At 41.0% G+C, this 22,710-nt stretch overlaps 1 protein-coding gene across 1 annotated transcript in view; it reads left to right on the forward strand.

The window, feature by feature from the left end:
* jarid2b (jumonji and AT-rich interaction domain containing 2b) overlaps positions 1-22,710 on the forward strand; it is a 120,349-nt gene that overhangs the window by 71,010 nt on the left and 26,629 nt on the right. The window contains exons 3-4 of the mRNA XM_015048039.1: positions 2,042-2,168; positions 16,672-16,895. Of these exons, the coding sequence (XP_014903525.1) occupies positions 2,042-2,168; positions 16,672-16,895 (351 nt within the window). The remainder of the gene's footprint in view (positions 1-2,041; positions 2,169-16,671; positions 16,896-22,710) is intronic.

The raw sequence follows: 22,710 nt of genomic DNA on the forward strand, positions 1-22,710 counted from the left end.
AGAGAGAGAGAGAGAGAGACTGTAAATCCCCCTCATAAAAAAAATAACAACAAAAAAAACAACTCAGAATAACACCTTTGCCTATAACTTGTTAGGTGAAAACTTTTACCTGAACATAGATGCCACGCTAGCTGAGTTTTAAACTCCCAGCAAAACCTCATATTTTTGATTCTCAGCCATGACTATAGAGTAACCATATATTAGAATATCACTTATTTTGATGTCACCTCTCTGAGATCCCACAATCTAAAACCTTTTCTGATTTTCACTCCATGTCCGGTCCAGTTGTTGCATGCACAAAAGAAAAGCTGTCATGGTTCTCTTCAGGTTTATAAATGTACATGGAATAATAAATATAAAAAAATTTAAACTACCTATCAATGTAGTTTGTGTTTAGGGTCAGTGGAAGCAGTTGGTATGAGGCGAGTTATAAAAGTGTAGACATCAGGGCAGGTGGGCAAAAGTTTTGGGGAATGGAAAAGGACTCTGAAAACCTCACAGATGGCATCCATACCAGATGTCTGAAACCAGCTCAGCATCGTACTTTTTTATCAGGAGGCGTTCTCCACTGTCAGGAGTATCTGGGCTGTCATTCTTTCAGGTGATGATTGTATCTCATGTCCATAGTTGAGCTGTTGAAATACAGGCAGCCCGGCAGTTTAAGAGCGTAACCTTTTGACTTAACGCGGAACCAGTCTTCTCTAGTCAATCTATCCAATTTCTGATCCCTTCAACAGTTTCTGTGTCATGGCTCAAGAACACACGGCTTAAATAAACTCCTATACTTGAGTCACACGCTGACCCCCAAATGAAAGCCTCGACCTTAGACACAGGGAGCATGACGTATCCCGGGCACGTCATGCTTGGCTGTAAACCACTCCAGTTAATGGAAGACGCAAACGGAACTACATCTCCTGCATAAAACAAAGATGAGACACGGAGGTTCCCAAACTGGATTTGCAACAGCTACACATTTAGATCCCCATCCATGAACACGACGGCAAGAATCGGACACCAGAGTTGGTGCTGGGAGTGAAAAACTGGCACTAAGCTTGACGTTGTGTTAAGGTTATAGCTCATGCTTTGGTGATGCAGGGACCGGATGGCCTTTATAAATGCATCCATGGGATATTATCGCACACTATGATACCCCAGAAATTATCAACATGTCCTATGTTGTTGTTTTTTTTTTTTTCTCACACTCTGTCTTCCTGAATCAGACGGGCTTCTAAGACCGACACATTCCAAGATCTGCCCCAGAGGAAATTACCTCTGATTACTATTAACTTCCACTCTGTTCTTTTGACCCGATTTAAATTTCCTGCTCCTCTTGTTGCTTTTGATTTAGAAATGAAATCTGTCTGGAGCCTTGTTTTGTTTGAGTGAGCTACTTGCTGAATATTTAATCGTGACTCTCTCTGTCGGGTTTTCTGAAAATTTAATGTCTGGCAGAAGCTGTCCTTTTCTCACACTGCCTCTGGCTTGTTTTCTCCTTAATTTATCGTCCTAGGGAGCCCATCACCTCTATTCCACTCTTAAGGAAAAGGAAGTTGATTTTCCTTTTCTCTAAAATTGATCCCAGAGAAGCTGCAAAATGTATAGCGGGACATGAAATGAAGTGCTTTCAGCTCGCCTCACGAGCTCAGTTTGTTTTGAACTGTTTGTGGATCATTGGTGCTTTCTTCCCGTTGATCTTTTTCAATCATTGTCATTCCCATGTTCTCTTCTCTGCACTGTCGGCTAAAACAGATTTACCATCATCTCGTCAAAAACGATGTTTTCTGCCCCCCTCTCGCATTATTGCATCATTTCAAAGAGTAAAAAAAAAAAAAAAAAAAAAGGACCCTTATTAACCCTGACAGAGTAAAATGATGAAAACGCAGTGTATCCCACAAGGACTCGATATTTATTTTAAAAGAATATATCAGTGCAGGAAAAAGACTGATAAAGAATTATGTTAGCAATATAAGTTGAAATGATTTCACCGAGTGGATGTTGAGGGAGGCTTGAGTGTAACTATTTTTGTGCTTCTCGTCTCCAGGTTCTCTTGCCAATGGGCAGCTGAATGGCTCGGTGTCGAAGGGCTGCCACAAAGAAGATGGGTCCTTGCGCTCTCAGGGCCTCCATGGGAGCAACAAATATGGCGAGGACAGTCCTGCAAAAAAGAGGTCGGTCGTTTCTTAATGGCTTTCCTTCTGTCTACACCATAAATACAGGAAAGTGTCTGCATTGTCTGGGCAGTGGTTCATTAAAGCTAGCTTCAGATAAATCTACGTTTATTACTGTAGTGTTTTTTTTTTTTTTCCAAAATAAAGCAGTGCGAAAGCTTGCAGAAAGCAAAGTGCATTCCATCACCGACTGACATTGCTGGAGAGGAATGTTTGGCTCACTCTTCATTCCAACGTTACTTCAGTTCATTAAGCTGTTCAGACATTTAGTCTATGCTCAGTTCTCTTAAGCGGCACTTTAATAGACTTGTGCACGGCGGCAGCTTGATACTTTCCGCCCTGTTGTAGATATTCTCCTGTGTTTGTGATCATTCCTGTTTATCAGCCAATTTGGACAAAGCTTCAACCAATTTGACTCCGGCTTACTTTAGTACATGGATGATTGATTCATCCATGCAAGGTACATGGATGCTGTGGATTTAAAAGGCTCAGGATCGGTGGGCTGAAATAATCAACCCTCAGCCACTGTGCTCCACAGTTGTTGCGAGGTGTCGTTGCTGACCTGGTGTCTGATTTTCACTGAAGATGAATGATTTTTTTGTAGCTTCTGCTTCTCAGCCTTTTTTCCATGAATGTGCAACTCTTAGCTTAAACTGACTTCAGTGAAAAACTTGAAACCAGGATCCCTGCGCTTCTCATTCTTTTTCCACAGATGCCGCTCATCGTTCTTTTTTTCCCACCTTCCAGCCACACTTTCTGCGTGCAATTTATTATCCCCTTCTCATCCTAACTCCTGTAAATCCTATGTTACAACGTCCCCAGCAAAATCGATGCAAAAATGTTTTACTGCTACGCCGATCATTTTGCTGATTTATAAACCAATCCTGCGCACTCTCCTTGTCATATCTCGCTTCTCTATTTCACTTGATTTGTGTCTTTTCTTCTTTCTTCATCAGTGTTTTAAATGAAAATGTTTTGGAAAACTGCTTTCTATTTAACAGCAGAATGAGGGAGTCGACCCAGAAGGGTAAATAGCTCAAATGGAATCGGAAGAACTCTGAGCTGATGTTTAAGAGCAAATTCATTTCAATCATTTATAATTAGCCTCTTAAAAGATTGTTGCCGAGCGTTTGCGAATAAATAATTTAAAAACTGAAGTAGCTTGCTGCCACAGTACAATACGCTGTTAATTTCCAGCCTGCGTATTTGTATTAATGTATTTCTTTTTAATGGTAGTCAAGCGACGCGTAAAATAATTAAAATTGGCCGTAGAAGGTAGTGATTTCTCAAAGAGATTTGCAGGAAAACACAGCTTTGTTTGACAAACATCACTGAGAAATTATGTAAATCTGTGGAAAAATTTGAAGCTTTCAGCTTGACGATGACGATCTGAGAAATGGGATTTACTGTAAATTATGTTTCATAGGATGCAAAACAGAATTAAAACGACTACTGTGCCTTAATGCTGGCGTTTCCCTTCACATCCACGTAGCCATGCAACCTGGTTTTTCTACTGTTTACCCCTCAACAAGGCTACAGTGGGTGGAGTGTGTGGGTGTGTGTTAATGTGGACAATGTGCGTGTGTGTATGTGTGTGTGTGTTGTGGTCCCTCCCGCACATTGACAGGGCGTCCAAACATCAGGGTAAAGCTGGACGGGGGCGACAAGGGGGGAGGAAGAGTGGGACTTGTGGGCGAGGAGGGGGCTGGACCGCAGCAGATGTCTCCCTGTAATGAGCATACAGGCTCCATTCACTGCGTGTCGAGCACCTGCTCGAGTCCTCCGAGCTGTCATCTGATACCGACGCTTCGAAATCTCAGCGTGGTCGTTGCAACTCGTAGGTCCTACCTGGCCGCGAAACAGGCGTCCACGGGGCCGGCCGGCGATGCGCTTCAGGAGGAAACCGGAATGAAAAAGGCCCTTTTGGGTTTTGAATTTCTAAAAATGATTAAAACCTTGACAGCTGAATGAATTAAAGAGCGAAGGAAGGCACAAAAGTGGAGAAATTATTTAAGGTTTAGAAAGTAAGACGGTAAGAGAGATGTATTGTTTACTGGAGTTCCATAAAAATTTCGAGCCTTTTCGATGATTTATTCTTTTTCCAGGAACAAAACATAGGCCATTCAGAGTCAGACCAACCTGCTTTTATTGGCATTAGCAAGCTTTTAGCATCTCTGTGCCTAGAAATTTGAATCTCTCTATTAGACATGGTTGTTTTTTTTGTTTTTTTTTAGGGATTGTTCACAGTTTTGGCCCAGTAGGGACATTAGGGAATTTGGAGTCTTTATTATTCCAACACTTTGTGGAATCCAACTCTAACGCAGGCAGTGAAGCAGACCCACAGCGTGGCGCTAAAACCGACAGGCTTGCACCAAAATGAGTGCTCGTGTAAATATTTAACTGAGTTTTGACCATGTATGGATAAAATTAATCCACTAATATCTTTCAGAAATTGTTTTGTTTTGTTTGTCCATCAAAATGATTAGCCGTAAATAAAGATGTCTGTGTAAACTCAAGGTTACCGACTGCAGCAACTAAGTTAGTTTTTTTTTTTTTTTTTTTTTTTTTTTTTTGTAGTAATTGTTGGGCTTAAATGACTAGCAAAGCTAAAATTAGGCCTGTCTTTACTCAGAAGGAAAATAATTTTCTCTGCTTTTGAAAGCCGGTATTCCTCTGCTTTGTGTACAGTTCAGCTGCAGACCAGCTCATTGGGTATTTTTTTTATTTATTTATTTATTTTTTTTTTAACTTCACACAAACACATGAAAACAAGACGGAATAGAAAGGCTTTCTGTCTCCATACAAAACACAAGTCTGGTCAGACATTGGTATTGCCTTATGCCCTCTTTAAAAAGCTTTATTCAGGCGTTGTGTATGAAGGATGACTCTGCTGCTGTGGTATAGGAGCTGCTTCTGAACAGGACCAACTGTGATGATGCCAGGGGCTTATTCATCTGGCAGTGGCCTATCTGTGGCTTATCTGTGTCCAGCTCTGAGTGAAAAAGAAAAACTTCTTTTTTTTTTGTTTTTTGTGGGGAAGATGAAGGGATCAAGAGTAGACTGCTGGGTGGGGCAGCATTGAGAGACAGAGGAACAGGTGCGAGTGATTTTTGGCAGGAAGCACCCCCCTCACCCCCCTCCTCCCTTTATAAGTCTTTGAGATCAACTTTGTGTTTGCCTTCCCATGCTCCAAAAAAGACTGGCGGCAGTCACTCCTAGACATGCCAGCTCATTGTAGCCCTCTCGTCACTTTATTCTCCAAATAGGGTTTTTCCTGCCAAGCTTTGGCCCTCCAAACACACATCCATCAGCTAATACCATATTTCACCATGGTTTACTGACCCGGTTAAAGCCCAGCTCGACATGCCAGTATTAAAATCAAGCTGGAATCTGCCAGTGAAAAGGCCTACTTTTACTTAAAATGCATTTTATTGGCATTCCCCATACATTATGCGAGTCACGAAATGCACAGCTTTTAGAGGAAATGCCTCTCCAAATAGGAGTCATAATTTTCACACTTAGTCATCATCTGAGAAATAAAATGAGTCGGTTTTCAGCTATATTTATTGGTATCTTAATTACATCTCACTGCTCTCAATGGATACGGAAAAATTTAGTTTGAGCTGAATTCATTGAAGATCTGAAAACATCTATGCGGTTTAATTTCTTGTAAAGAATTGCGGTTTGAATGTCGAGTAAAGCGGCCAAAGGTTCGGCAGATTTGCAATACACAAGTCGTCGTCAAAGCTGGTTTCAGGTCTGCAGCGATTAAGCAAACGGTTTTAAGTTGACTGTCTTTGACCAGTGACTGAAAGGTCAAATACTGGGAAAAAATAAAAAATCCTGTTCTTAAATGCATCGAAGCTGAAATCTCCCACTTCTACCTCATGCTTAAATGCCTCCGACAAAACATCCTGTTCTTGTCCAGACTTTAGAGAAAACCACACAAGTGTCTGAGACATCCTTTCAGTTTCTGTTCGTCTCAAAGTTGGTACATTTACATAGAAAATTGCAGCACTTTTATTTTTTAACTGTTAGTTCTGCTTTGGTTGCATTTAATCGCTGAATTTCAACATAGTATGCACAACAGGTTTGTGTTGAAGATCCTATTATTAGAAGTTTGTCTATTTCAGTTTTTTTTTTTTAATTATTATTATTAAATAAAGCTTTGATCTTCCGGTGCTAATTTTGGCCAAATTGTGAGCTGTTTTTAGATTTACATTATGAGCGAAGGTGATTTCACACTGTGTGAGGGAAATCATAGTCATCATAAAATTGTGTTTTACTATCAATTCAAAATAAAAAAACTAAATTGTGCCAGAGTTCACATTTTAAATTGCCTTTAGCATCTTAGCACTGCACCTTTTACCAGTTTGTGCAGCCAGAATTACAAAAACCACATCCTCCGTTTGCATTTCTAAGTAAAAATTCATCGTTACCTCAACTGAGACTTCCAAAGGGTTGTCTACCTTTCCTAATGAAATGCTCTTAATCTACTTAAGGCCTTGCTGTCTCCTGCATCCTGTATCCATTACAGTCACCAGAACAACATTGTGTAACTAAGTTGCAGTTCCTTCTGCTCATTTGTTTTAGCGGTTTAGGGTTTATCAAATCCCGAATTAGAAGAACGGCGCCGGTTTTAAAGCAACTCGTCTGATTTTAAAGAAGGATTTCAGACTTTTTTGAGGTCTGGTAAAAGTCTGCCTGGAGTGTGATTGTGCAGATCACAAGTTGAGTGGCCCTCTTAGACTTCTTAACTTGTTTGCTGTGTTGCCTCACTCTTTTTCTTTCCCTTCTCACTTCACTGAACCCCACTTTTGGCTCTCTTTGAATCTCTTCTCTCTGTTGTCTGTGCCAAGACACACACTCAGCTGCTGCGGCTTGTTTTGTTTCAACTTAATGAATGCCAAGAGCGAGCGCGCACACACGCATATGCACACTTGTCTAGCATAACCAATGACTCTTGTCAGTGATGCATAATCACCGTTTCCATTTATGAAGGATTACGTGCATGTACCGTGTACGGACGCACACAGACGCACACTGTGAGTGTGTTTTAAGGCCAGTAATGGCCTTAATGCGACTATTGATTTCTTTTAGCTGGCACTGCATGAAAAGTATATACAGCACAACCTTGCTGTAGTACCAACACCTAATGGGTAAAAGAATACAAAGCAGATAGATGATGTAAAACACAAACACTAACACTAATGTGTTTCATACAGATTAGTTCTTCATATAACCTGCAACGGATATAGAGAACAAAGCAGAATCACACGTGAACTCGTCTCCTGGGCAATTAAAACACTTGGGTTTCTTTCTGAAAATGGAATCACCAACAAATATTGTCTCTGCTTATTCCACAGCAGTTTAAAAAAGGCTTTTGTTAGTTGTTTGTTTGCTCTTTTACTCTCCCAATGATTTGCACATTTGTGTTTGTCTCCAAAACCTCAAACCAAAGAACACTTTGGAAGGAAAACTGAAGAAAATACCCAATTTGTGTAATGTGCCACTCGATCTAAATCCCATATACTGTAGGGTTCTTTTTTTTTTTTTTTTTTAGTGTTTTAATGTAATAACAAGAGACATTAGGTGGTAAAAGCAAGGTTACAAAATTAAAAGTTTGTTTTATAGCCGGGCATTTGTGTAATGACCTGTACAGCTCATTTTAAAACTTTGTTTTTCCTCCTTGTACCCTCTGCTGTGGATGTCTTCTATTTGCACAAATGACCTTCATTTGAATTGCTTGGCAGGCTTGTTCTCCTTTGAAACCATAGCAGCGTTTGCCGACACACACATGCTTGGATTTATTTTCATTTTTGGTCAGCTGCACAACATTTAGCTTCTCAGTTTGTACTTTCCTCAAAACAAACTTTAACGTGGTTTTCCATCCTGTTTAATGCAGGGTCGCGCAATCAGCGTGGTCACAAAATTTGGGGCTGCTTGCAGTCACCGTAGATATTCGTACTGTCATCTCTTGAAGTCAACAATGACACATTTTTTCCTCTTTAGACCAAATAAAAAGCAAAAAATAAGTTTTTTTTTTTTTTTTTTTTCCTTATTTCCCTGGAGACGCCAGGCTTTGAACCTCTGCATTTTTCCCTTTAGGGTAGTTCTGGTCACGGCATTTATCAGAAGTGCAGGACATTAGCATTTGTGACAATAAGAACAATGTTGAACTTCCATCTGACCTAATACAGCATTTATATATTCAGACATCAGCTTAATCTGTTTTCAAGATGTCTTTTCTCTTCATCTCCTTATCTGCTCTCATCATTTACTTCACTCAAAGTGGGGGTGGGGGGGCAAGGTTACATTTACATACACACAGGCCTGCTTATACCTTTTATTTGCAGTGAATGTCGACCTTTTGATGCTTCCACTCATTCAAGTCTACAGTTGGGTAGCACAAAGCCCTCAACAATAAATTCTTTACATTTTTATATACATCAAACTCATTTTGGTAATTTCTTTGAACCAAAGTTTTAGCCAGAAATTTGAAAACTATGTTTGAAGATCAATCCCTCCTAGTTTTGGAGGAAGGAATAATGTCATTTAAGACCAGTTTTATGTATAATAACCTAAATCTAAGTAATGGCCTTTTTTGAAGAAAAAGAAAAACAGCTTTTAATTAATTAAACATGTAGAGAGCATATTGGGCAGTTATATGTGAAAACAAGTAGATCACCAAAACATTTATATACTTCAGATTTTTTACTTTATTTTTTAATTATTCTGTTAGTATTTTTTTTTATTCCACATTCTATAGTTTTATAAGATTGCAATTTTGTGTTCATAGTAATGTGTGTAATATGAACATTTCATCATAGTTGATGGACACCATGTTGAAAAATGTATACAAAGTATTTAAAAAGTACCAGGAGCTGAAATGATTGTCAATCGGAGGCAATAATAACAAGAAATGCTTATAAATATATTCTCTGTTTTCTACAATTTTTCGTTTTAACAATTCAAATTTAAACGATCAATAGAAATAACAATAATGAGTGTTTTAAATTACTTTTCCCTTCAGGTAATTTTTATGCTAATGATTTTGGCAGTATTTTCATTTTTCTTTGTTTCGCTCTATTCATTGTCACATATTATCTCATGAATAAATTGCCACCAATTTGACCTCAAAGCAGCCTGGAATCGCTGACTAATAACAGTTTATTTGTTTCCGATGTGCATATGTTCAGTGTATATTTGACTCGGGTCAATAGGTCAGCTCTTTGCATGTGTGATGGGCACAGGGGTTGCCGGGTCAGTTCACCGCAGCGCCATTTCTCCCTTTTTAATCTATAGGGACAGAAGAGCAACAAACACGTCGAAATAGTGCGGCGGTCATGCTCGTCGTCCATGTTTTGCTATACTTTCCTTCGTAATTGTTGCTCCAAAACAATATTTGCATATTTTCGCCAATTTACCCACATTTAACATCCTCTTGTAAACATTGTGTGCTCTAAAAACACAGCAAGCTTAAGGAAACTCGTGTATCGGCCGGTTTATGTACGGATTTGATCCGAGGAGAGACGGCAATATAAATTTACACTAAACAGCTGAGTAAACGGTGGCTTTGGTTAAACAGATGCGTCTTGTCAAGATTAATACTCCCTTATAAACATACATGCACTCTTGTCCACATAAACACATGCGTTTGTGAGGCCCTTGTGGGGATGAAATGAATCCAGGCGCATACACGCTCGTGCTTGTACGGAGCCAGCTGAAGTGAGGTAGCATTTTATCAGGACCATGTGGGCCATCTGGAGCCAATTAATACACCCCCTAAGGTACGGACTCTGGATCAGTGCGCCTCTCATCAAACTTTAACCTTTACCATGAGAGGGGATACAAAGTCTGATTGTAGTTCAGGCTCACGCCAGTATAAATCACATGGTTGGAAGCTTAAGACTCTTCTTAAGTCATGTGGATCGGGTTTCTGTGAACGACTTTAAAATACACGGCAGATTTTTTTTTTATTATTATTCTATAGCGTAGCTTAACGATTAGATGGGCTGTTTTAGGTTCTATTGGCTGAGCACCCAACTCGGCTTTCTATGTTTGGCTTGCACCGACTCAAGATCAGCCTGCTGTTTCTGCCCCATTGAAGGTGCACCGAGAGCGCTTTAAAAGTGCCACAAATTGACACGGGGGCAAGTAGCTCGTGTTCCCCCTTGCTGCCCTTATCCGAATATCTGGTTACAGTGGTACAGCAAAGGTTTGAAACCAAACCACACAGGCTGACGCACATGACCGCCAGCTCTGTGCAGCTGAGGATCCAGGCCGTGCCTATCTGGGACGTGCCGTTTCTGTAAACTGTAATGAAATATCAGGTATTTAAGGGAAATGTCTTCAACGTGTTAAAATTAGGTACAGTCCTGATCCATCATTTAACGAGCAAGGCGTCTGGCAGTGCGTCGTCCCATCTGCTGCATGATTAAAGTCAACGCCACACAAATGCCTGAAAGCTCAGCTAGCTTTGGTGTTGGATGGTGTACATTAGTATTATGACTGCGTCCTACATTTCACGCTCGCCAAAGATGTTCAGAAAATTGCTGTTGCTGATTTTTTTTTTTCTTCTTTTTTTCTTGGCAGTGACTGATATTTAGTCCTAGATACAACGGTGCAGCTTTACATTTCTGTGCATAAATCTAACTCAAACTAATTGGCTAAACGTTTTGGTAAAATTTGTGTCTTGCTCCTGCTGATGTAGTTATGTAAAATTATTTGTCGTGTGCCAAGTTAATGCTAGCATTTTTTTGCTCTCTGTCTTAATATAACTTGCCTGTAAAACCTTTGTGCACTTCCATGTCGAAATGAATTTTTATAGAAAAACTTGTTCTGCTCCAGAAACTTAGCATTTTGCTTCAAACACCCTAAGATTTATTACTTCAGTTTTAGCTGCTTTTAGCTTAGATCTCTACCAACTGGGAAAGAATACGGTTACGTGACACAGCCAGACAGAGCTGCAGCAGCCAACACTGTCTCTCCTTCACTAAGAACATTATTTTAAAAAGTTGAGACTTTTTTTAAGCAGTGGGAGATGATGATCAATATGATTTTGGGAACTGTCTACACTATAAAAGGGCATATTTTCTTTCTACAATATCACTACCTCACGCAATCGCATATTACCCCTCAGAGTCCTCCTGAGATTAATCAGGGGTGAAATATTGGTGGGTGGACTTCATGTATCCAATGACTTTTTCCCCCCTATCCTATTCCTAAATTTGCTAGCGAGTCTCCCATCAGGGTTATACGTCATGTGGTTTATTAAATCGTTTGTCAGTTGTAGCAACAACCAAATTCTCAGTCATCCAGTTTCACACACGCTGAATTTTGCTGGTACGCTCTGGTAGGCCGGGAGACATCGGCTCTCTGTTTATGACGCTGCTTCTCACACTGAGGATTAGGGGTGTGCAACTGAAACTCTGTTTTTGTTAGCCGCAGAAATCCGCAGCGAATGCCGGCCACCTTTTTAGAAAAGAAGCTCTGCGAAGTGTTGCGAGTCTGACCGCATGTGAGGAGGTCACGTCGACTTGGCAATTTCTACAGAAGTGGTTGGGAAAGAAACAAACCAAAAACTGATCTAGAGGTTTTACTGTTCAAGTGTTACTCACAGCTTTCTCAATTTTCATTAGTCATTCATTAGTGTCACAAATTTCAAGTCTTCTGTCTTTGTTCTGCCATTGTTTGCAGGGATTGTTTGCTGGTAGGATCATCAATTCTCCAGCTTTTATCCCTACTGGGAGTATGTGTATATTATTAGACATGAAGACAGGAAAATGGAAAGGGGTGGAAGATGAGCGGATTAGAAAGGCATGAGTACGGACATCCTGCAGTAATCTCCATTTCTTTCTCAACGGATTGAATCTCCGTTTCCTCTTCTCTCTGGCTTTTCTTCCTTGTTCTTCTAAATCAATGCGATCAGTCTAATTTTAACCCACGCGCGTGCCTGACCTTCCTTCTATGGTGTCTTACCAATAAGTGTACCATAGATCATCATGCTCGGGAAGGGGACGTCCCCTGACTGAGACATACACAAGCTGAAGTCGCCAGGGCACACAGTGTGGGGATTCAACCCCACTCAGTGTGAGATTATGTTGCCACCTGACTCTTGGCGCAGTGACACAACTTACAAAAAAGCCCCGTCACTGCAAATTGTCTCTGTGCTGATTTCTGAGCGCTCACTTAGACTTTTCACTCGATGTGTTTGCAAATCAGATGCAGCTCAGCAGTGATTTATTTGCTTAAAGAAAAACAACAACAACAACAACACAGCTAATGGATTTTAAGGTGTTAAATAGATGTTACTGGTGTTTTTATGCTCCACTTTTCGTTGCACATTAATTTTTTACCTCGGCGTCTGATATTTTCATTCAAGAGCTGTCACCTTTGAAATAATTACTTGTTGCCGGAGTTGTAGTCTCCGCGGTACGAAGCGCTACGGCTTTATTTATCTAATCAGCTGCTTTTATATTCTCCGTAAACCCCTCGTATTATCACATCATCATCGAAGCAGATCCCTTTTTATTACCTTTTCTTCAGCCGGCTTCTCTGCCGCCAGCATATCATTAAAAGGAAGAGACGCAGTGAGAACTGACGCTGCATATAAACCACGTGCAAGAATAGAACCCAGTCCAGTTTCTGGAGAATTACCTGAATGTGCTGCAAGCTGAACAAGAACTTTTTTTTTTTTTAATCTGACACTCTCTTGTTCAAGCCAGTGTTGGGTGTCTAGACAGGATGCAGTAATCTCATTGCTTTATTAGCACCTCTGTGTTTCAGTTCTGATTTTCTTCCTTCTTACAATTCCTGGTGCTCTGTTTATGTTGTCATATTCTTTGGTTTCCTTTTTTTTTTTTTTGTGTCAAATATTCCCCTCCCTTTGCCAATCCTCCCTTTCTCTTTTAAGCTGATAAATCCTGTTCATCTTCGACTGAAGCCATAAAACTACCCAAAGAGGATTTTATACACAGCTGAGTCCAGCCTGTGCTTTAGTCACTAGGAGCACTGTGGAATCATTTTGATACATGCTGTGCTTTTTATGCCTGCATTACGTGCGTGGTGATTTAAAAAAGATTGATATTTTATATGTATGCGCAAACAAACACAGTCGCATAATTACATGCAGACACAAGCAGCAGGCAGCGGCCAGGATATTTCAAAAGGCGCAGGCCTGCAAATGCACGACACACATTCACTTTGATCTGCTTTTTCGTTACCTCTTTACAAATGCTCTGACCTTTTGTGCCAATAATTATAAATTAAATTGTGTAAGAATAAAACTATGTAATTTTTATCCATTGTTATTGAACAGACCTGCTAGCGACAGTGTAAGGTGAGCCTACGCGGCCAAAGCAGGAGGCAGAAAGTGGGTTTTTTTTTATCTTTTTTTATTGAGCTAGTTTTTAGTAAACAAGAGGATGAAAGATTAATTAATGCATAAACAGTCAAAGGGGAAAAATCCTCAGTTGCATAATCCCCTGCAGTAGCTAAATAAGCAGGTCCAGTGTTTGTTGACGTTGCATTCCTATCGAGATCCAAAATGTTTTGCATGAACGTGAAAAAAAAAAAAAAAAAAATTTAGCAGTGGCTGGGGAGGGGAAAAAAAGACGTCTGATGTATTGACGTCTTTTGTTTCCCCGTGTTTATGGGAAACTATTATCACATATCTTGGTTTTAGTGTGTGTAATTCCCTCTCTGTCTATTTCCTCTCCTTCCTCCTCATTTATCTTTAGTGAACACTCTCTGACCCCATTTTTACAGTCACGCAAACCTCCGCGCTCCCAACTTCCCGTCTGCCCGTCTTGCCGCCCCCCCCCACCTTGCACCGCTCTTCTCTCCTGTTCAAAGCTCCAGTCTTATGTTACTAGTGTCTGAATTTTTAGCTTTACAGTTCAGGATTGTGGTTTTTTTCTCAGGTTAGTAGCATTGTTGTTGCCTCTACAACAAGAAGGTTCTGGGTTTGAATTCCGACTGAGGCCGTTCTGCAATAAACTTTAGGATTATTTACATTTTTTTTTTTTTATCATAACCTTGTTTGTGTTCAAATATTAAAAGATGTTGGGGTAGACAAAGTACAAACAATTGTCTGGCCCTCCTACTGTTGAGGTTCGGGCAATGTTTGAGCAATCATTTCTCAATTTCTCACATATTGAGCCCATGTCAGGGCAGGAAATTGACACGTTTTAACTCAGCACTGTTCTCTGATTGGAGTGTAATCGGAGCTCTGAACCTCTCAGCGGCTGCTCCAAATGCACCACGAGTGTTCTCCAGACATGATCCTATCTCCTGTTACCTTGGACCGCTCCGCAGCAAATTGACAAATAACACCAGGATATCATATTGCTTTTATCGCTGCTCCTCAACATTTATAGTATAGCTCACGCACTCGCTCGCTCACGCACCTGCCCACACACACACACACACACACACACACACACACACACACACACACACACACACACACACACACACACACACACGTTGAAGCAGCACTAATCGATTGAGGCGTGCTTTCTGGTCTGTGTGGCCCCCGATCGTCTGGGACGTTTGTACTTTGTGTGTAACCGCGTCCACGTCCAGGTGTGTGAAGGAGACATTGCTTTTGTTTTCCAGGCACATGCTTTTTTTTTTTTTTTAATAGTCTGCTCTCACTCTTGCCTCGGCTGACATGTACTGAGGAATAAAGTGAGAGGAAACCAGCAGAGATATTTTGAAGGCTTTGTGTGCCAAGAACAATGTAGAGGCAGAAAAGAGTAAGTAGGTGGAAGGAGATGCTTCCACCTTCATCACAAAGTAAATCGAAATGGACAGAAGCAAAAAAAAAAAGGAACGGGTATAAAAAATTCTGAGTGTAAAAGTGTGAGCATAAGAAAATGGTGATGTCAGTCATCTGGGATGCGTTTAGCATGATTGTCAGATTGTTTACAACATGGAGACCTTTTTTTTTCCTGAGCTTTTAGTAAGATTTATATTGCAGCTGAGCCTCTGTTTCATCATCCACTTGACAGAAGGATAACTATTAGCATGGCAGAGGGAGAGGGGTTGCTACAGTCAGGCAAAAACCAAAACACAGACTTGTCTTAACTTCTGTAATACAGTTGTCATCCAGTAGATGGATCAGTGGTATAGGTTTTAAATACAAACCACCTCATGTCTCTAAATATACCAAAACTATGTCCATCTGGGTTGGCTAATGATGCTCATTCCTTGGCCGGGAAAGTAGCTAATGGTTTCCTTGAAAATTGGTCAGTGACATCATCAGCAAATCACTGAAAAATCATTGGTGCAATTAGCCTGCAATTGAAATACTGATTGGAGGATGAAATGAGTGAGAAAAAGTAACTGTAAATATGCTTAGAGCCACAAACTTTCTTCTACTGATTTTTTTTTTTCCATGTCATAATTTTAACTTTCCTCTTTTGTCCAAAATATATGCAGCAGGTTTGGTTTAGTTTGTATGTATTCAGTTTTATGTTTAATTTGAATTTTTGTCAACTAATGGTCTACATAGTAGTCATAACAAGTCTCAAAAATACAAACATTTTTATCTACAGTTTTGCAGTTTTTGTATACAGTCTACTTTATCAATCCAGATTGATTAAAGATGGACAATAACATCACATTGATTGCAGAAATTTGGCAAAGAAAACATGAAAATGAAATCCCACATTGACTGTTTGGGGATCGGTCAGAAGTGGCTTTGCACTTTCAAAAGACAACAGAATGTTTTTACATATCAGATTCTCCAGACGTCTCTGATAACAGGTGGAAATCTCTGGTTTGTGGGTCTTTGGTGAGATTTGCTGGAGGAGTCGAAATACTTTCTGAATAAAAAAAGAAAACGTCACCAAGTTGGCCAATCAAAGCAACGGTTGCGAAATAAATACGTTCTAGATTTATTTATCAGTGTTTACCACAGACACTAGTTAGGACTGAACACGGGTTAAATAGAGTGAGAAAATCGGTGATCGGTTAGCTAGCAGCACACAAATATTTCAGAACTCGCCGATCTGTTGGGAGTTTCAACTATAATCATCAATCCACCAAATGTCAAACTTTATAGTAAATGGCAAAAAAAAACAAAACAAAAAAAAACAAGTTCTGTCATGTTTCTGAATGAAATGGTTTATGATCAGCCTCCATTCTCACCACAGTCTCTATGTCTAACTCATGCATGGCAGTAACAGAACGAAACTACATGCCTGAGACGGTGCTCCTGTAATTATCTGTGTCAGTTATAAACAAACACCCACTCACTATGCTAATGTCAGCTGGTGAGAGCCCGTGTCTCCAAGTTGTCACAGTGATGAACAGATATGGGAATATTATCAGTATTTTATTTTGTTTTTCACAAACTGAACATTAGATGTGATTGTTTTTATCGTCTACTAAAATAGGTCGGGCTAAATTATTAACTTGATATGAATTTGTACAAGAATTCCTCAAAAACTTCAACTTGTTTGTTTTCTCTCTCCCCCTCCCCCCCCACTGTTAGGCCTCGACTCCAGGCTCAACGGAAGTTCGCCCAGTCGCAGCCCAACTCGCCCAGCACTACGCCGGTCAAAGTGGCCGACACAGGCAACGTGAACGGCAGCCTGTCCGCCGCTCCGTCAGCGTCCCTCTCGTCGCTCTCCTCCTCCTCCCTGTCCTCCTCCATCCAGGACCTCTCGCGGCGCAAGCCCAAGACAGAGGACTTCCTCACCTTCCTCTGCCTCCGAGGTGGGCCTCTTGCACCAGGGGAGCATGGTTACATGCACGCCCCACGACCAGCAGCAGAATAGCAAGAAAAGCTGCAGACGCAGCTTGTTCTAATATTTCACACCGTTCCATGTTGCACGTGTTTATTAGGCGGGAGCCGCGCGTTACGTCTGAGAGTCGACAACAGTTTGTTGGCTGTTTAGCACGAAGGGATTGGTGTGTAAGCAAATCAGATGCAACAAATAAGATTTAATTCAAGTTTTGATCGCATTCACCCAAGCATGTACACGCACACACAGATCCATGCATGTAGTGATACTAACTGCGCTCTTGCCTAAGGCGGAGATTATCCTGCATTTCATCAGCTTACACATCTCCCCCCTCCTACTTTTCAGCAACTGTCTGTCTCTTTAACACCCTGCCTATCACCCTCTACTACAGCAGCTGTTCGTACATGGAGTATTCACACACACACACACACACACACCCTGCTCTGCAAACACTACTCAGGTTCATTGACACTATGGCACACCTTCAATGTCAAATGAACTGTAAAAGCCACGGCACAGCTATTAGCAGCTGAATTAGTTTTCTCTGCGCGCTGCGTACTCTCTCGCACGGCGAAGTAGCGGATCGAGAAGGGTTTTAGCACGAACAACAGTTTGACACCAGAGAACATCAGTCGCCCGTATCGCATCAGTGTCAGTGGCCCGGTCCCCACTAGACGATCATGGTAATTGAAGTCCAGCTCATATTTTCTTTACAGTTAATGAAGGTGTTGTGTTACAGCCAGAGTGGACCAGTCCGTTGTCTGATTTCTGCAAAAACTTTTGCGTATTTTGCAGCTTTTTTTTTTTAGTTCTTTTTGCAAACGCTTCTCTTACTACATATATATATTTTTTTTTCACTTGACATGTAGTCGAGTGAAAAAAATCAAGGCGCCTCACGAAAGGCTGCGTTTTTCTTACATATTTGGATATATTAATATTTAATACAATCACTAGAATTACACAAAGGCCCGTTTACATCTGATGTGCATGATTAGAAAATTGTTACCAAGCATTTTGAAGAAGGTTCGCTCTGTTTAAGCATCAGTCGTTAAGTTTTTTTGTGCTCCTGACGATTGAAGAGAGAGAGGGGATGCCACAATGAAACACAAAGTGCTGACTGAGGCCTTCAGGAAGAAGATTGTAGCAGATTATGAGTCTGAAAAGGAAAGAGGTTTAAAGCAGTTCCAAGGAGCTTTGATACAAAAAGTATGTATGAAAAATGGTGGACATTACAGTCAACTGCCTATGTGCCCAAATCTGGACATTTTCCAACAATTCCCAAAAATTCCAGCAGAAGCAACCTTTGCCGAGTGTTGGATTTGAGCAATAAAATTGTTTAAAAAAAATATCAGCTGTAGTTTATCAAATTCTCTCAAAATCACAAAAAGATGAGAAAATTTTTTTAGAATTTCCCAGGATTTCACATGTCGCTTTCTTTTAAGAAATTTTAGATCAAGGGTTTTACCCACACAAAAGAGCTGATGTGCAAAATATCTAACTTTTTTTAATCCTTCAGAAACCCAAATATATCCTTTTTATGACAGAGAGCATAATCTCAGTGCTACCCAAGAGCATCTTTTTCTCGCCTCGTTTTAATTGACCTCTCTCTCTCTCTCTCTAACTTACAAAGTAGCACTGAAGAGGACTCTCAATGCAGGTGAAACTAATTCAGCCTCGTTTCTACCGAGATGTGTTGCACATATGGTGCTATTCTGAGCTGAATGCTCCCATTACTGGGCGTCATTTAACCTCAGAGGGCTCGTTTAAATACGCATAATTGGCGGTTGCTAAATCTGACTGAAACCTTTCGGTGCCAAGAACCTTGATTTAGATTTACTGGCCCTGGTACGTTTCTTTCTTTTTTTTTTTTTTTTTTGAAGAATGCGGGCTCTGTGTGGAAAAGTGATTCATCAGAATCATTTTTGTTGCTTTCTAAGCTCACTTCTAGTCTGAGCAAGCCAGATTCACTCTGCAGCGCTGTGCAGCTAATGCTAATGTCGGAGGAAGGCCGCCTGGCTAAAAATGCAGCACTTCTCTGCCAGACGTGTTGTTCCCTGCCTAATATTTTTTAGGTTTTTATGACTAGAAGTCTGTTATGTGAGGGGTTCTGTTGACATTTCTGTTTGCCGTGATTTTTCAGCTCCCTTTTCCCTTTGGCCTCTCTGCTGCCCCACATGCAGAGATCCGTACCAAGACGCAGGACATGGGAGAATGTCAGCGCAGCCCCTGAGGTTCAGCCTGTGCACTCAAGCAGGGTTGCAGCTGCAAATGCTTATCTCCACCGCGTCCCTGTGTGAGCTCAGCATATAAGGATATCTGTTCTAATCTTTGCGAAGGGATTCACGTCTTTGATATCGTCAGAAAGCCCTTAAAATCCCCTGAAAGACTTGAGAGATCTGCCCTTAACATCTGTTGGCCATGTTGCAGAAAATGTTCAGCGGTATTGGAGAAATCTAAAAAAAAAAAAAAAAAAAAAAATCCATTCTCATCTTTTTAAAATCTTTTTTTCCATTTGATTTTGGCTTATTTTCTTTAATAAGTTGAAAACGCAGAGTGCAAACGACATTTCTGCTGTGAAGCCTCGTCGACGGTGATTTCTGGGATTCCTCTCGGGTCAAACGTTCAAAGCAGTGTGTAAACACTCCCCCCCCCCCTGGACCCCCCCACACCACCCCCACTCCAGTGTTTGCTTATCTTATCTGACAAACGTTACACATCCACCCGAAAGGCTTCAATCCATCATTCCGGCTGATGGCTATATAAAAGAAGTCAGAATCTGAAGGATTAGTTGGTGATAAAAGTAAGAAGCTAACCTTTTTTTCCCCCCAATCTGAGCTTTTAAATGACTATTTTAAGATCTTATCCAACTCCATCATGTAACTGGCGAAGGTTTAAATATTAAATGAGAAAAGAAATGTAGCTTTTCCCTTTTTCGTCACTCTGATGCAACGTGTGGGTAAACCCGAAGAGTAATTTCTACTACAAAGACTGATGAACATCATGAATGTTCTCCCTCCTGCACTATTCAGGCTCGTATTCTGCATTTATCTTGTTTCATTTATATCTCCTGCAAAAAAACCCAAAAAAAAACCGCCCCATTCTGCACACGGGCTGGAGTTGGTCCCTCCTCCGTGTGCTCAGGAGAGTGTTTATGTGTGGTCCTTGCCTGTAGCCGGCCTGTTTATAACCATGGAGAAAGCCATTTGGGCAGTAGCCAGACAGTCTGCCTCTGGCCCTTTTGGCCTCGGGTTAAAGCAAAGGTGCAGCGCTGCTGAAAGCACAGCGGGGGCAGCACTGAGGAGAGTGGAGGGAGTTTATTTGACGTTAGACCGATTTAAACATGACCAATGAGGAGGCGCAGTAGTATTTTGGATCAGTTTGTAATAATTCAAACTGAATAATTGTAGAAAATCTCACGCCGAGGTCTAAAGATCAGAATGCAAACAGAGCTCCCTTGTTGTTGTTGCGGGTGTAATTTCCCTTGTACAGGGAGTGTGTGTGTGTGCGTGTGCGCGTGTGTGTGTGTGTGTGTGTGTCTCAACAGTGTTTATCCCTCTGCCCCCCCCTGGGCTGCCTGCTCAGCCTGCCAACCCTAGAGAGGTGCCTCTCAATCCTGCTGCACTGCTTACATAACCTCCTAGGACTGACCCAGTGAACCAAAGACCTCGGATTCCCAGGATGCGATTACGAGTGCGACACAAATGTTGAACGTATCGCATCTAAAGCATAGTGATAGCATAGAGATGCTGGTATTTAGATAATTTGGATTTTTAGATCCTCTGAGTTGCTACAGTACCCTCAAAGTATTCCTAGCTCTGAACTTTTTGTCACAATTTGTATCAAACTCCCTCTACAAATCAGCTTACTCTTGCAGGTTTTTGCCTATCACGAAGGCAGAAAATAACTTATACTAAGGTTTGAGGTTCCTTATGACAAAAATGAAAATGACATGAATATTTTGCACGCCATAAATTGTGCAAAATATTTTTTGAACGTGTCTTTTTTTATTTCCTTATGGAACAAGTTCTTATTTACAATAACGACCTGGCAGGGAGGAGGGAAGAACAAAAGCACATTTTCACTCCCAGGAAGAGTGCCACCCATTGAAACATACGTTTCTGTTGTGACGGCCTAATTCTCCCAGGTATAAGCCGCTTCCCCGTTGCTTCAATATTTGGATACTTTTAGGTTAGCACCTGGAAGCTGCACGTTTGCATGCAGTAACGGCGCTTCGTTATTATTCAGTACAGCGCTGACTGATTCTGGCTTGTCCTCGAAAGCACGGCCCATTGTCTATGTAACTAATGGCTTTGCTAACAATAAGGGGTTTATTTTGGTGAACTCCCATTCTTCATAAAAATGATGAAGAGTTTCTCTTTTCTTGCCAGAAATCCTGCTCTCGTTGTCACTCATACTTTCCCCCCAGAGAGCGTCCTTTCTTCTTGCACGTGAACGTGGTTCTTATTTGTAAGTCATCACATCTACATGTTCCCATGGTGGCTAAACCAACCTGATTGACTATTAAAATTGTCCTCATTGTTTCACTCCCAGTTAAGGGGACAATGGAAGGGTGGCTAGAAAAAGGAAGGGATTGTAATTATGCCACCCCACCCAAGAGCCCCGTTAAAAATGACAATCCTAATAGACTCTTTCAGACCTAATTATGACTTGTCTGGCCGGAATGAGGTGGATGAAAGCCGGTGTAATTGGGGGATTGTGTTCAAGCTTTGCTTGAGATCTCGAAGTAAAAATGAGCAATTTTTTTACTTTTCTTTTTCTTTTTCTTACATGCATTCTTCTTTCTGTGTTGTCTGATGACTAACAGATTTAGTGAATCAGCTCAGAAAAAAGGAGTTGAAAATTTTAGGCGATGACCACATTTATGTTGCCCCTTCCCCCTTCCGTAGGATGACTGTGGTCAGTATCGAACCATAAAAGTAAGCCGAGTTACCCAGGGGGAACCCATGCATGCCCTGGGGACTATTGGGTAAATTGGTCTCTCCAAGTTGCCCTTAGAGTGTGTATGTATGTGTGCATGGTTTGTCTGTCCTGTGTGTCTGTGTTGCCTTGTGGATCGGTGACGTGTCCGTGTTTTACTCCCTCTCACCCAACAGCTGCTAAAGTTGGGCACTGTTTTTATTTCTATTCATTTCAGTTTAATTATGCACAATTGCCTTATAACTCGATAGTCTGATTGTACAATCTTAAAGTTAATGGTTCACTCAATTTGAACATATTTACAAAAAGAGTAATTATTCTTCTTCTATTGTGAACATTTTCATTTTGCAACCTACAACCCCAAACTCTCCATGTTTTATCTCAGGTGGCCCTCCAGCCTGTTTCCATGACCTGCTGACTTCTTCTCAGAGCAGTAAATTACAACCATTTAGCTAATGAATCCAGCCATTAAAAGCTGATTGCACCAGTCTGTTTGCTCCCTCACTGTGTACATTTCCAGCCGTCGCTGCACCTTTGATGACTTTCAGTGCTATCAGGGCTGTGTGTGCTATCTTTTTGCATCTTCTGGTTAGATTTAGCCACAATCCAGGGAAAACATGACGCAGTTTGTGTCCCAGCATATCTTACTTGGCAAGTTATCTGTAGAGAAACTATGCAGGAAGTACATACAGGACCTCTGTTGGCATGTTGTCTTGCTTAGTTTAATTAAAACATGGATGTCCTGATTTGATCTTAAGGATAGGCTTGGGTTACTGATCAGGGTTTTTGTTGTAATCCTATTGAGGTCCCTAACAAAACTCAGCTCCCAGCTGCCATTGCTGTTGTGG

Source organism: Poecilia latipinna, unplaced genomic scaffold (assembly GCF_001443285.1).
Source record: "Poecilia latipinna isolate Pla-1442-1.1 unplaced genomic scaffold, P_latipinna-1.0 Scaffold3, whole genome shotgun sequence".
NCBI classification, from domain to species: Eukaryota; Metazoa; Chordata; class Actinopteri; order Cyprinodontiformes; family Poeciliidae; genus Poecilia; species Poecilia latipinna.